The sequence below is a fragment of the Anastrepha obliqua genome, chromosome 1 (assembly GCF_027943255.1).
Source record: "Anastrepha obliqua isolate idAnaObli1 chromosome 1, idAnaObli1_1.0, whole genome shotgun sequence".
In the NCBI taxonomy this organism is placed as follows: Eukaryota; Metazoa; Arthropoda; class Insecta; order Diptera; family Tephritidae; genus Anastrepha; species Anastrepha obliqua.
The window spans coordinates 162242104-162256301 of record NC_072892.1 but is presented as its reverse complement, the minus strand read 5'-3'; the positions used below and the strand labels follow the sequence as shown (position 1 = coordinate 162256301).

General features: G+C 32.9%; 1 protein-coding gene across 4 annotated transcripts; it reads left to right on the top strand.

Annotated features, from left to right (window-relative positions):
- The first annotated feature begins 6157 nt into the window (after positions 1 to 6157).
- LOC129239280 (serine/threonine-protein kinase greatwall) lies at positions 6158 to 10526 on the top strand. 4 transcript variants are annotated; one of them, XM_054874675.1, is made up of 10 exons: positions 6158 to 6484; positions 6775 to 7252; positions 7335 to 7499; positions 7558 to 7700; positions 7773 to 7943; positions 8018 to 8146; positions 8651 to 8808; positions 8887 to 8976; positions 9036 to 9733; positions 9823 to 10526. In XM_054874675.1, exons 1-10 carry the CDS (start codon positions 6296 to 6298, stop codon positions 10086 to 10088), a joined length of 2487 nt encoding a protein of 828 aa, XP_054730650.1. In that variant the 5' UTR covers positions 6158 to 6295; the 3' UTR covers positions 10089 to 10526. The 4 variants fall into 4 exon arrangements, with proteins under 4 accessions (XP_054730650.1, XP_054730676.1, XP_054730667.1 ...); XM_054874692.1 differs by having other exon boundaries at positions 6159 to 6484; positions 7341 to 7499; XM_054874683.1 differs by having other exon boundaries at positions 6159 to 6484; positions 8021 to 8146.
- The last annotated feature ends 3672 nt before the right edge of the window (positions 10527 to 14198 follow it).

Below are 14198 nucleotides of genomic sequence, written 5' to 3'. Positions count from 1 at the left end.
GATTTACAAAAAGATGGAATGAGAGTGATATTGAAGGGCCAATGCCCCCAAGCTCATTTAGAAGAAATATATACATATTATTTAAAAACAAGTGGTTAACATTGACATATACGATTAGTTGACAATTGATTACATGGATTTTGCAAGATCTATTGGTGTTTGACGGTTAAGCCGATTTTGGGTAGATTTTTCTTTATTTGGTAGTCTTCTCATCATAGGATTTGTATGCGTTAATAGTCTATTTATGTGTCTTCTGCTAGCGTTTCGTATTGTTTCATCAATAGTATCGATGTCAAGGTCGCGATGAATATCTGCGTTAGGTATGTACCAAGGTGCATTAGTTAAGGTCCTAAGTATTTATGAAAATAATGTTTCAATTCAATTGAGCAATGCTTTCTTTGACCAATTCTATATGGAAATGAATGCGTTTGCAAACGATGTTTTCGGCTATGAACAAATGTTGGAATCGAATGAAAAAGGAAAGAAACGCGAAATGATAAAAAAAATTCTTGGAAAATTTAAAATGAATGGTGCTTCATTATTTTGTTTATTTCTCATTTTTTCAGAAGTACACCACACAACAACTCATTCCAACTCTGATTTTGAAATCCTGTTGGAATTGGTGATCGATAATTTTGTCACTATAATGGTCAATGGAAATTTGCGTGTATCAGACCCTGCATATTATTTACCATATCAACTTTTTATGGAACATATGGACCAAATGAACACAAAAAAATAATTTAGTTTTGTTTTGATTTTTTGCAACATTTTGGTTTTCAGTTAATACAATAAAAACAATACTGTTTTTTCGTGAACACAAAATTCTAAATTTATTACGTTGTTTGTTTAGAATTTTTTTAGAAAAAAAAGTAAATTTTTTGGTTTTGAGGAAATTTGTTTATTGTTGCTATTTGTGAAAGCGTAGATATTTGTAAGTATTTGACTATAATCCAAAAGTTAATGGAATACCACTATGACACATAGAAAACATTTTTTCAAGGGGTGTTTTTCGAAAATTATAAAAAAAATTGTTTTCAAAAATTTTGAAGAAATAAAGTAAAATAAAAAAATTTCGAAAGCATGAAATTTTTTTAAAACCAAATTTTCTTCAAAAAGATAAAAGAAATTTCTTCGAAGAGGTGTTTTTCTAAAATTACAAAAAAAAAAAATTCAAAAATTTTAAACAAATAAAATAAATAAAATAAAACTTTTTCAAGGGAATGAAATTTTTTCAAAACAAAATTTTCTGAAAACCAAACAAACTTTAAAAAAAAAATGGTGTTTTCAGAGCATTTCATATTCCACTATTAATAGAGAATACATTTTTTCGAGGGGGTGTTTTTCAAAGCGGAAAAAAATCTTTTTTAACAAATCAATTTAAACTTTTACAAAAGTATGAAATTTTTTCAAGAACAAAATTTTCTCAAAAACGTTAAATAAAAAAAAAAATAGTTTTTTCAAAATATTTAATTTTCAGCAATTAACTGAGAAGAAATTTGTTAGAGCGAAGTGTTTTTCAAAACTTCAAAAAACACTTTTTAACCAAAAAAAATAAACCTTTTTTCAAAAACAACAGGAATGATAACATTGCCTAACAATTTCTGCACTTTTGCACAGTCTAAAGAGGCATTGATACAGAGTGTATTTCCAAACATAGTTCAACATTACAAAAACCATGATTGACTCAGCGAAAGAGCAATTTTAGCTGGGAAAAATAAGGACGTCAATGATATAAATTCAGCTATTTTAGATCAAATACCTGGTGACATAGTTGCGTATAAGTAAGTCAATGGACACTATTACTGATCAAGATGAGGTCGTAAATTATCCAACTGAATTCTTAAACTCACTCGATTTGCCAGGCTTACCACCTCATAATTTACGATTAAAAATTGGAGCACCGATTATTATGCTGCGCAATAGTAATGTGCCCCGACTTTGCAACGGTACCAGACTCGCTGTGAAGAAGCTAATGGGTAACGTTATCGAAGCAACAATTTTGAAAGGGAAGTACAAAGGAGAAGACATTTTGATACCCTGAATTCCACTGATTCCGGCGGATTTACCATTCGATTTCAAACGTTTGCAGTTCCCTATTCGCCTTGCCTTTGCTATGAGAATTAATAAGGCGCAAGGACAGTCTCTACAAATGTGCGGTATTAATTTAGAATACCCAATTTTTTCTCATGGACAATTGTATGTAGCTTGCTCACGAGTTGGCAAACCATCGTCATTATTCACGCGAAAGATGAAAAAACCAAAAACGTTGTCTACCAAAAAGTGTTACAATAAAGTTCGAATGAAATTGTATCAAAAATTTGCTTTGTTTCGTATTAATTTTATTCTCTTTCAGCAAATCATTGAATTTATCGTCTAGCGAAGCGGGCGAGGGTACGCTAGTTCTGGATAGATATGAGTTTAACCTGCTACAATATCCAGAACGTAATTGTGCCAGTGTTACGCGGGTCTCATGAGGAAGCTAGAGCTCTTCATCTGCTGTAGGTGGTGGTTGGACTCCGATTACGGCATTCGCTGGACGGGAGCTTATGAAGGTGGCAACAGTCTCCGGGTGAATGTTGTTTAATGTCTGTCTAAACACTGTTCGGTCCAGTAGGTCTCTATTTGTTTTGTCCCGGATCTCGTCGGCGTAGTGTAGTAGGTGTCTCCTGACGTGCCTGGGAGGCGGTTCTGGCTTAAGCAGGTGTTTGCAAGGGTCAAACCTACGGCAGCACCCTAACAGGAACTGCTTGCTGAGCAGTTTGTTATGCTCCATGACAGGTAGCATATTGGCCTCGTTGTGAAGGTGTTGTATTGGGAACATCAGGAGGCAACCCGTCGCTGTCCGAATGGCAGTGTTTTGGCAAATCTGGAGCTTTATCCACTGCGTGTCATTAGTTTCAGGTGACCAGACAGGCGCAACGTAGTTTAGAAACGGTCAATTGTCTTAAATGTCGATAGCAAGAATTCTTTGTCTTTGCCCCAAGTGCTGCCGGCAAGCGATTTGAGTACCTTGTTGCGATTTTGGACTTAAGTGGCAATTGCGGTCGTGTGCGCAGAGAAGGTGAGCTAACTGTCGAAGGTTACACCCAAAATTTTGGGATTGTTTACCATCGGAATTGGTGTGTCATCGACTTTTACCTTGAGAGGCAGTTTGACCTCCTTTGTCCAGGTGGTAAAGAGGTTCGTCGTGGACTTAGTGGGGGAAAGTTGGAGACTCCTCGCAGTGAAAAAGCGAGAAAGGTCGGTGAGGTAGTTGTTCACTTTGGAGCACAGGCCATCGATGTCATTGCTCCCTCATTAATTTCTCGTAACCGCTGCTTCGCGATTTCAATATTTGAGAAAAATAGCGTTGCCAATTTCTGGCGCGTAGTTTGAAAATATGGACCAATAACTTGACATTCGTAGTAATTATTCCTATTTTAGGAAGTAGGCGTTTGATAGAGTTAAAAAATTATCCATCAAATAAATATTTGGAGAGCAAAGTGACAGTTGGACGCCAGCAAAAACGTAATCATCATTTGAGGAAAAAGAAATCCAGTATTTTCTCGGTAGATGTCTGTTGTGATCGATATCTCATAAAGTATCGATTAAACCATTTAAAGTTTATGCATGTTATCAAGGTGACATTACACACAGAAAATTTTGTTTTGCTGTTTTTTGTTTGTTCCATTCAGTTGTAAATTACGGGCTGTTAACAATGGAACTCAATAAGGAGAAAATTCCGTATATTTTACAGTTTTTCTTTGATAAAGGGGAAAATGAAAGCCAGGTCGCTGGAATTGTGAATGATGTTTATAGTGTCGATACTGCGGCCGTACAGCTACTTATAATTCGTTCACATAGGTATGCATTAATCACCTATAGATCCACCAAATTAATCTACCCGTTCACATATGGCAGATTACCTGCAAAATTGACCATTGGTGGAATATTTCGGTGTTTTTGGTTTCTTTAAATATTATTAACGATATGAAGAAAATACAAGGATAATAAACAGTTGGAGGAAATCCGAAGGCGACGTTTACTTATGCAGGTTACAAAAAATTATGGCAGCAATGCGCATGGGATATTCTATATTACATTTTATAATAAGTATAAGATGACAAAACGTTTATGGACACGCGCTTTTTTCTGTAAAATGAATCCTTAATTAATAATATTTAACAAAATTTTTATTACCATTATGTTTACAGACCTGTTTTTTTTTGCTGGCATCCATTTCATTTAGTTTTTATTTTGATGTTTCTCCTTACATTCGTATCAATAATTATCGATAACACAGAAAACACAGGGTTGTATGTCGAAAAGTATCGTTATTATCTAGGATTATTTTATTATCTCAGATTTTGGGAGAGAAATTTTGTATGGGAAATCGCGCTTTTTAATTACGGATTTGGAGTTAAGCGCGAAAAAGTTGACCATCTACTTATATGTAAACGTATTATTACGTGCAATTTTGGTTTCGTCGATTCCGTTCAGGGATTTATGATGTTAAAGAAATTGTCGATAATGTTGACAAAATCACAGAAATAATCGAAGTGGACTGACAAGTTAGTAGACGAGGGCCACAAGATAAAGATCGATCATTACACAGTTTTAAACTACTTGCACAAACATTTTAGACAAAAATAATGGATTTATTTTTCCCAAAACTAATATAAAAAATCTGATAAAAATTGTAATACTATATTATATAATAAAATCAATAAAATCCTTATCATAAAGTTTTTGGAATTTCAAGAGCATTAAATCGGGTGTTATTATTTCGCGTTTTAACTTCGTTTCACTTACTAAATACCTGATTACCGTTTAAATGAAAATCGCTTAGTGTAAACGGAGCGGGCAATTTTTTTCACATTCAACCTCAAATTCAACAAATCGTTCAATCAAATAAATAACTTTTAATGCACCTCTGCCATGTTTTTACAAAATTTTCATGCAAGGCAAATTCACACAAAGTGAATTCGCTTAGGCAGATGACTGGGTTTTTTCCAAGGCGAATTTACTGATTAGAATTCAAAGTGTCCTGCTATTTGTTTTTGCCGTATTTCCTTGTTTACATTCTCATTGAAATTTGAACGACTACACAAAAACAAAACACATGTAAAAGTATTATAGCTCTATTGGGCTAACCTTCTATGAATTGATTAATATCGACTGATATTGGACTGCAATATTGGCTGTGTAGGTGAAATACTGATGTATCGCGATCCAAATATGACAATAAATATAGAATAAACAGTACATATTTTTATTACAAAAAGCTACAAAACATTGACGTATGTAAATATTTTGTAAGGCACTGCGAACACCTTAAATATTTTCGCACCTTCACAAAAATTCCAATTTTTATTATTAACCTTTTCAAATGTGTAAAATAAAAAATAATACGAAGACCAATATTTAGTGCTTTTCTAGGACAATTTACTAGACAAACTTGACAAAAGGATTTTTTTTCACTTTTTGCATATATAATTAGGTTTTTAGCGCAATTTAAATGTAATCAAGAGCAATTTTCCTGTTAAATTTACAGTCAGCTCTTGCAAACTTCCTTGCAAAATTCCTTTTATACTAAAAGTGTATCTAATATACATCTCATACTCTTTTGACACGTTTAAATACGTTGTAAGAAAAATAAAATAAAAATCTGTGTAAAAAGCGAATTAGGTGAAAACAATATTAAAAATTCTTTTTAGAGTTCACTTAAGAATTTATTTCGTGCTTACACATTTTATGTCATTATTATATTAAAAGAAATAAATTATTAAACGGCGAGAGCAAAATCTACCGAGTCTAAGAGACTTTTGCTGACACTAATTTAAAAGCGTCGTACATGCGGCGAAAAATCTCACTCTATTTGTGCTATGAGATTTAAGAAAAATTGATAAAATATTGAAAATCGTGTTAAAACTAAAAAATGCGTGAGAAGAACAAAGTTTGTTTTTCTATTTAACTATTGTTAAATCAAATTCGGACAAAAAATATCGTGTAAAAGAGAATTAGTTGTACTTAAAAGTCCTTTCGGGCTCACAATTTCAACTTCTTTTCTAAATTGGCAAGTGTGGCCTCACTGTAAAATATCCCGTAAAATTTCCTTTCTGTATGTAAATCTGTAACTTGGCAGCACTACATTGGCAGTTATGTCAAATTCATTTTCATCATTTTCAACGTTCGCTCGAATTTTGAAAGATATTTTATGGGATATGTTATAAATCAATCAATTAAGCGATAGTTCAAGAGAAGTCTATATTAAATTGTCATATTTCGATTTTGTTTGAGAAGTACAAAATATATGTACGGTAAAAATTCATCTGGAACACTATATGCTCGTGTCATGGAAAAAGAGGGGACTGCAACTGTGCAGTACCACCAATGCGATTATAAGACACCTAAAAAATCGTCTATGGTACTCGATGGGGAACATCTATTAGATAAAATAAATATTCTAACAACCAAGCCGGAGAATCAAACGTGTACTAAGGTATTTATCAATTTGAACAAAGCAATGCGTTCTTAATTGGCCTACCATTAAATTGCTAATTGTGAAATAGCGAAAACTTTTACTGATATGATCGTAAAGTGCAGTTACTTGGCGAACACAATTTGATGTTCGTTTTGCGTGGTTTTATTGTTTTTGCAATTGCTTTTAGTTTAAAGTGCGCTTTGGATAAGTCAGTGCCAAATACTTAATAATGTTGGCAATCATTCATGTTCTAGAGAAATCTCATTTACATGTAGATATTATAACTTATGACTGATTTCTTCTTTCAGCTCCCAACAATCAACGACTTTGTGATTATCAAACCCATTAGCCGTGGAGCATTTGGAAAGGTGTTTTTGGGTTACAAAAACAATGATCCAAACAAATTGTACGCCATCAAAGTGATGCGCAAATCGGAGATGATAAATAAAAACATGGTATCGCAAGTTATTACAGAACGAAATGCATTGGCGTTGTCACGTAGTCCATTTTGTGTCAGTCTATTCTACTCACTACAATCGCTAGCGTGCGTATATTTAGTGATGGAGTACATGGTGGGTGGTGATCTCAAGTCGCTGCTTACCATGTATGGCTACTTTGACGAAGCAGTGGCGCGCTTTTATGTGGCCGAAGTTGCGCTAGCATTGCAATATTTGCATGAGCATGGCATTGTGCATCGCGATATAAAGCCGGACAATATGCTGCTATCGGCAGCTGGCCATGTAAAGTTGACCGATTTCGGGTTAAGCAAAATTGACAACAGAAGAGGTAAACTATAAATATTTGTTGTATTTGCGAGCGTATTTAAGGTGAATACTATGAGCAAATTTGCTAATTGCATAACTACAAGTTTCAGATTTGGAAATATCTGATCTATTAAACATTTCGCCTACCCTAAATACACGAACACCGGGCCAGTTGCTTTCGCTGACTTCACATTTATCTTTTGGTTCGGAGAAGAAAATGGAATGTGGAACTGGCACTTCAAACCTGATGAATGCTATGAATAGACGCCGTAAAAAGTGTGATAATTTTCATGATGCGCTATATTGAAAAATATTTATTTATTTTAGATATGACTGAATCATCGGATAGTGAGGCCGATACTTCCTTGAATGAAGCAGAACGAGCTAGTGATAGTAAAATATCTGGAGTCTCTCCGTTCTTTTCGGTGGAAGAGCTAAATGTTTCTGTTACGCACACATGCCCCACCAAAGTAATTTTGAACTGTAAAATGTTTTTGTTTTTAGGAGAAGTTAAATGAATTACTATGCTTACGATTTTGTAGACGCAATTGACCGACAGTAATTCCTCCTATTACACGTGCACATCAACAGAGGCAAGTAACAATGAAGCAAGTGTCAGTGCAAATGCACCTACGCATACTCGTCACGTCGGATTTGTGGACATTAGTAAGGAAATGAACGGCGCTGCTACTGCTGTTAGAGCGAATTGCAATGTAAGCGGTTTAAATTTAATATAAAATGCCGTATGAGAAAAATGAATTTTTATTTTTGTATACACTTTTACAAGCAGGAACATAATACACTATTTAAAGATAGTCTCAAAGAGAAAAAGGTTTTAATTAAGGTGCAGGAGCAGAGTGATCAAGAAGGAGATTCATTTGAGTTTAGCATAGTTCGAAAACCTTCGATGGATGAGGTGTGTAAGCGTATGTTTTTTGTTTGTTGGTTTGTGTGGTATTTTGGACTGGGGATTAAATGTGAGATTAAAAACGAAATCAATTAAATTTTTTTAGTTATGGTATTCGATGAAAAATTCCACACCTTTCGTTGTTTATTGTATATGATGAGGTGCCTTGTTAAGTGGTGTGTGTTTTGTGCTGGATGTGGTAAAGGGATAGAAAATAAAAAAAAAAATGAATGTTTCTTATAACACAATCTCTTACTCGTTATAACACAATTAACAGCTTTCTATGGCTATTGCATGCAATTTTTCTATGTTAAATTTTCCAAGTGGAGAAGTTTATTTTAATTTTTTTACTGCACCATTAAAATTCTTTACTTTAAATTATGCACTAAAATATGTTAATGTTAATATGTTAAATTTTCCAAGTGGAGAAGTATATTTTAATTTTTTTACTGCACCATTAAAATTCTTTACTTTAACTTATGCACTAAAATAACACGGATTTTTTGAACACAGCGTTTGCGTATTTCAAAAGGCACAGAGGACTCCGGGGTATCCAGTCGTAAGAGTGACTATTCCATTTCGCAGATTAACACCACCACAGGCTCACTAGACAAGGCGGACAATATGTGCATTTCGAAGAACGATACAGGTTGCTCAGACTATTCGCGAAGGTATGCGTTGCAGAAAAAAAAAATTTTCAAAATCAAAAATATCTTAATACGCACTGTGTTTTTCACACATTCATTTAGTTACAACACGAACATTACTAGCGAAGCCAACAGTATGCGTTCGCCATTTCGCAATCTATCGAAAAATTTCAAACGTCCCGAATTCATGAGGTTTTTATGCACAAAGCAAACATCAATTTTATTTAAAATTTCCGTTTCTTAATTTTTAGGGGCATGAAACGCAAGCTAAATCTGCTCAATCGTTCTGAGAACTCGCCCAGTCTGGAAGGTGACGGCTCCAATTCGGTATCTAACTGTGGCAGCACCGGCCTCACACAAGAGATCGATATTCTTGACATCGGTAGCAGCACGCCGAAAAAGCGTAAAGCAATTAGCGGTGTGCTGAAAGTGCGCTCGCTTTCGGACGATGAAATGCCACAGACTCTCAGTGAGCATGTCACAAATGTTGTCTTTTCGACACCTGTGTCATCCCAAAAGCTGCCTCATCGTGATGGTGGCTTGTTGGGAAAACTCAAATCAACACGCTTTGCGTTGCCAGTATCGATGGAGATGAAAAAATCGGAGCAAGCGACAGAGAAGGCATCGAATGTGCAATATTTAAAAATGCCAGCTGATGATCTTACCATGTCACCCATCAATTTGGGCAATAATGTACCACAAACGCCGAAACGTATTAATACACCTTTCCGCACGCCAAAGTCGGTGCGGCGTGGCGTTGGTCGGCAGTCCACTGAACGTATACTCGGCACACCCGATTACTTGGCACCCGAATTATTGTTGCGTCAAGGACACGGACCGGCTGTTGATTGGTGGGCACTCGGCGTTTGCTTTTACGAATTCTTGACGGGTTTGCCGCCCTTCAACGATGAAACACCACAAAAAGTTTTCGACAACATTCTGAATAAAAGTAAAATAACATTTTTGCATCATTTTGATTTTTTTTTTGCATCTTAACTGATTTCATTTTTCTTCTAAATAATTGTTTCCTTTTTTTAGATATTGAATGGCCAGAGGGTGATGAAGCTTTGTCCGCTGAAGCAGTTGAAGCAGTCGATTTACTGCTTACAATCGATCCCACGTTGCGTCCGGCAGCAAAGGAGGTGCAGCAAATGCGTTTCTTCGAGTCCATAGATTGGAAGAATATCGAAAACGAGGAGCCGCCTTTTGTGCCAACGCCTGAAAATCCCACCGACACGGCGTACTTTGAGGCGCGCAACAATTTGCAACATTTGCAATTATCCAACTTTACGCTGGAAGATTAAAGCCTAAAACCGCAGCAAACAAAGACTGAAGAGTGGCATAGAGTTTGGTTTCAATGGGGTTGCACACATAAACTAGAATTCATCGTGTAAGCAATGCAACGGAAATTAGCTGTGGTGTTCTAAATAAAGTTGATTAGTTGTATGACTGTTCCGCCGACAGTCGGTTATACGTTACTGGAACGACCTGGATTTACTATATATCCGGTTAAGGAGTGTCACTCCTCGTACATGTATGGAGGATGTTTTTGCTGCTACAACAACAACATTAGTAGTATGACTGCATTAAGAAAACGTTTAGCTAAACACTAAACACTGCGTATTTACTAAAATTCAACTGATTATTTTGTTAATTTACTTTATTTTTTAAACGTTATTTTTTTGTGTTTTTAATATCGGTTTGTATTGCTTTGTAAAATATAATTTTCACTAGTAAAACAACTTTTGTATGTACTTCTATTTAGTCTAATTTAATCTATTTATAATATAATGAAATATTTGGCTTTTATATATCTATGTCCAAAGAAAAAACAGTTTTTTACTTGCTCCTACGAATATTTTTTAGTTTCTTATAAGAAAAATGTATTCTTTTTCCAATAACCAGTTATAATGCCTTTCGTTAAGACGAAGTGCCGGCATTTTTTAATTGGTTTCCTATGCCAATTTACGCTCTTCTTTTTTTGTACTGACTGGTATGAAACATGTAAACCGTACCGTTATATAATATTATTTAATTACATATGCACATTCAGAACTCCTTTATCATATGTCTCGTTTCACTTTTTTATTTGTAAGATTTTATTTAAGTAGTCTGTAACACATAAAAATTGATAACGTAATAAAAGAAAATTCCACTAAGAAATTGTATATAAAATAAATCGGATTAAACTGCTGTTGCGGTCATTAATTTGCAAAAAAAAGCGAAGAATTTGACGAAGTGAAAGCCATTCCCATGGCAGCCGGTTCTACGTTACCGTAATGACTCGGGTTTTTCCCGACCAAGGGCTGCCGCCCTAGTAAACTAGCCCTGTCTAGTGTACCGTATGTTTTTTTTACGAAGTGAATTAATTTTGCGTAATTTTTATACAAATTTTTATGTTGAAACCTGTGTATTTTTGTAATTTTGTTTAAATAAGTCTTCTAATGCGCGCTATTGGCTACAGGAAAATTGCTTCAAATTCTATTCTTCTATTTTTTTTATAATTTTTTTTATAATTGTTTTTATATTTTTTTTATAATTTTTTTATAATTTTTTTTATAATTTTTCTTTTTTCTAATTTTGTTTTTCATAATTTTTTTTCATAATTTTCTTTTTTCATAGATAATATCTATTTTCATAATTTTTTTTCATAATTTTTTTTTCATACTTTGTTTTTAAGAATTTTTTTTTATAATTGTATTTTAATTTTTTTTTAATAACTTTTTTTATAAGTTTTTTTTCATAATTTTTGTTTTTTATAATTATTTTGTTATAATTGTTTTTTTTATAATTTTTGTTTTCATAATTTTTTTTATAATTTTGTTTTTTCATAATTTTTTTTATAATATTTAAAATTTTTTTCGTTTTATAATTGTTTTTCATAATTTTGTTTTATAATTTTTTTTATAATTTTTTTTATTCTTTTTTTTCATAATTTTGTTTTTTCATAATTTTTCTAATTTGTTTTTTTATAATATGTTTTTTAACAATTGTTTTTTCATTATTTTTTCATAATTTTGGTTTTTTTATAATTATTTTTTTATAATTGTTTTTTATAATTTTTGTTTTTTTTAAGTATTTTTTTGTATATGCTTTTTATATTTTTTTCATAATTTTTTTTACAATTTTTTTTTCATTATTTTTTTCATAATTTTGGTTTTTTTATAATTATTTTTTATAATTGTTTTTTATAATTTTTTTCATAATTTTTGTTTTTTTATAATTATTTTGTTGTATATGCTTCTTATATTTTTTTTTTATAATTTTGTTTTTACAATTTTTTTTTCATTATTTTTTTCATAATTTTGGTTTTTTTATAATTATTTTTTTTATAATTGTTTTTTATAATTTTTTTTTCATAATTTTTTTTTCATAATTTGGTTTTTTCATAATTTTTTTTTCATAATTGGTTTTTTCGTAATTCTTTTTTCATAATTTTTGGTTCATAATTTTTGCTTTTTTTTATAATTATGTTTTCGTAATTGCTTTTTATAATTTTTGTTTCATAATTTGTTTTTTCACAATTGTTTTTTTAATTCTTTTTTTCATAATTTTGGTTTTTTTATAATTGTTTTTTATAATTTTTTTTTTTTTATACAGTGCCAGCTCGCTAATCCGAAGGTGTGTAATCCGAATTATCCAGTAATCCGAATTGAATTTATGACGCATTACGTGCTCTATAGTCCGCATTCATTGCAAGCTCGCTAAACCGAATTTTTGTTTTTTTATTTTTGAGTCTGCTTTTTTACAAAACCATGAACGGAATTTTAAAACTAACGGGATATTATTGAAATACAGAGCCTTCTATGTATGTAAGTGTGTATTTATCTTGTTGCGAATAGTTTAGTTGTGGTATTAGTCGCGAAAACATCAATTTAAATAACATGGCAAAAAAACGTGCACATAAAACACTGTCATTAGCTGATACGCTTAAAATAATAGAAGAAGTAAATCGTGGACAATCAGGAAAAGTTTTAGCAAAGAAATTTGGTGTAGGAGCTTCACAATTTGCGACATAAAAAGAAATGCTGAAAATATTAAAAGGTAAAAAACCTGTGTAAAAAATGTATTCTGTAAATATTACGGTACATATGTACATATTTATTCTTTTATAAGATTTGCTGCGAATTCTGATGCCAAACTTTTAAAACAGCGCAAGACACTCAAATCGGGAGAGGATGAAGAATTAGAGATTAAATTGTATGCTTGGTTTGAAGAGAAGCGGTCACGGCATCAAACCATTTCAGTAGAAATTTTACGACAAAAAGCTAAATCACTTCATCAAAAAATGTATCCGAATCAATCATTTCACGCTAGTGACGGATGGTTGCAAAATTTTAAGAAGCGATTTTCTGTGCGAATTTTGAAAATATGCGGCAAATCCTTATCTGCTAGACCTGATCTTGTACCTGATTTTCAAAATAAGCTCTATGACATTATCGAGAGTGAAAATCTGATTGACGACCAAATTTACAATGCTGATTAGTCTGGACTCTTTTGGAAAATGTTCCAGAAAAAACTTTAGTGCATTGTAAAGAAAAGTCTGCTCCTGGTACCAAAATGAGCAAAGAGAGAATCACCTTCTTGTGCTGTGCTAACAAATCTGGAACTCACAAGCTTAACATTGCTGTGGTTGGGAAATCAAAAAATCCACGTTCGTTTAAAAAACAACATATTGTTGAATATTACGCATCGAAAAATGCATGGATGACAACATATATTTTTACTGAATGGTTTTTTAAATCTTTTATACCACAGGTAAAAGACTATCAAATTGAAAATAATTTGCCCAAAAAAGCTTTATTGTTACTGGATAATGCGAAATGTCATGGAGAGCCGCTGGTATCTGAATGTGGGCAATATAAAACTATGTTTTTACCCCCAAATTGTACTAGTATTATTCAACCCATGGATAACGATACGACTAACACAGCTGTTTTACAAAAAAGATCTCTTGTGTGAACTGGTAAGCTCTGTAGCGGATGATTCAGACATTTTTTTGAAACAATTCAGTTTGAAGGACGCTTGTGAATTGCTTAAGCGATCTTGGGACAGGGTGCCCAATTCTTCTATAAAGTCTTGTTGGAAGCATATTCATTCTCAGAGGTGGGCTTCAGATGATAACATCCCTCTATTATTGTTACAACAAGAGTTGCCAGAGAATGATCGTGTTGAAGAAACAGAAGAATTTCGCACAATAACCAACTTATTTCACCGCAACAATGACGTGCATATTTCTGAAGATGAAGTTCTTAGCTGGATTATGAACTCTGACAATACTTCGTGTAGTAGTTCAGAGTCAGACACAGAAAATGTGGAGCCAGAGCCTTTAATTACGAAACACGTTAAAAATCGTGAAGCTCTGCAGGCCTTAAATATTTCAATAGATTGGGCAAAGGAACGAGGTCTGCAAT

What these genes read in the sequence shown, in the direction of transcription:
- LOC129239280 (XM_054874675.1), top strand. Translation starts at nt 6,296, where the DNA reads ATGTACGGTAAAAATTCATCTGGAACACTATATGCTCGTGTCATGGAA. An exon ending in CAAAATTGACAACAGAAGAG is followed by an intron (nt 7,253 to 7,334) that starts GTAAACTATAAA and finishes CATAACTACAAG; the next exon opens with TTTCAGATTTGGAAATATCT. An exon ending in AAACGTCCCGAATTCATGAG is followed by an intron (nt 8,977 to 9,035) that starts GTTTTTATGCAC and finishes CTTAATTTTTAG; the next exon opens with GGGCATGAAACGCAAGCTAA.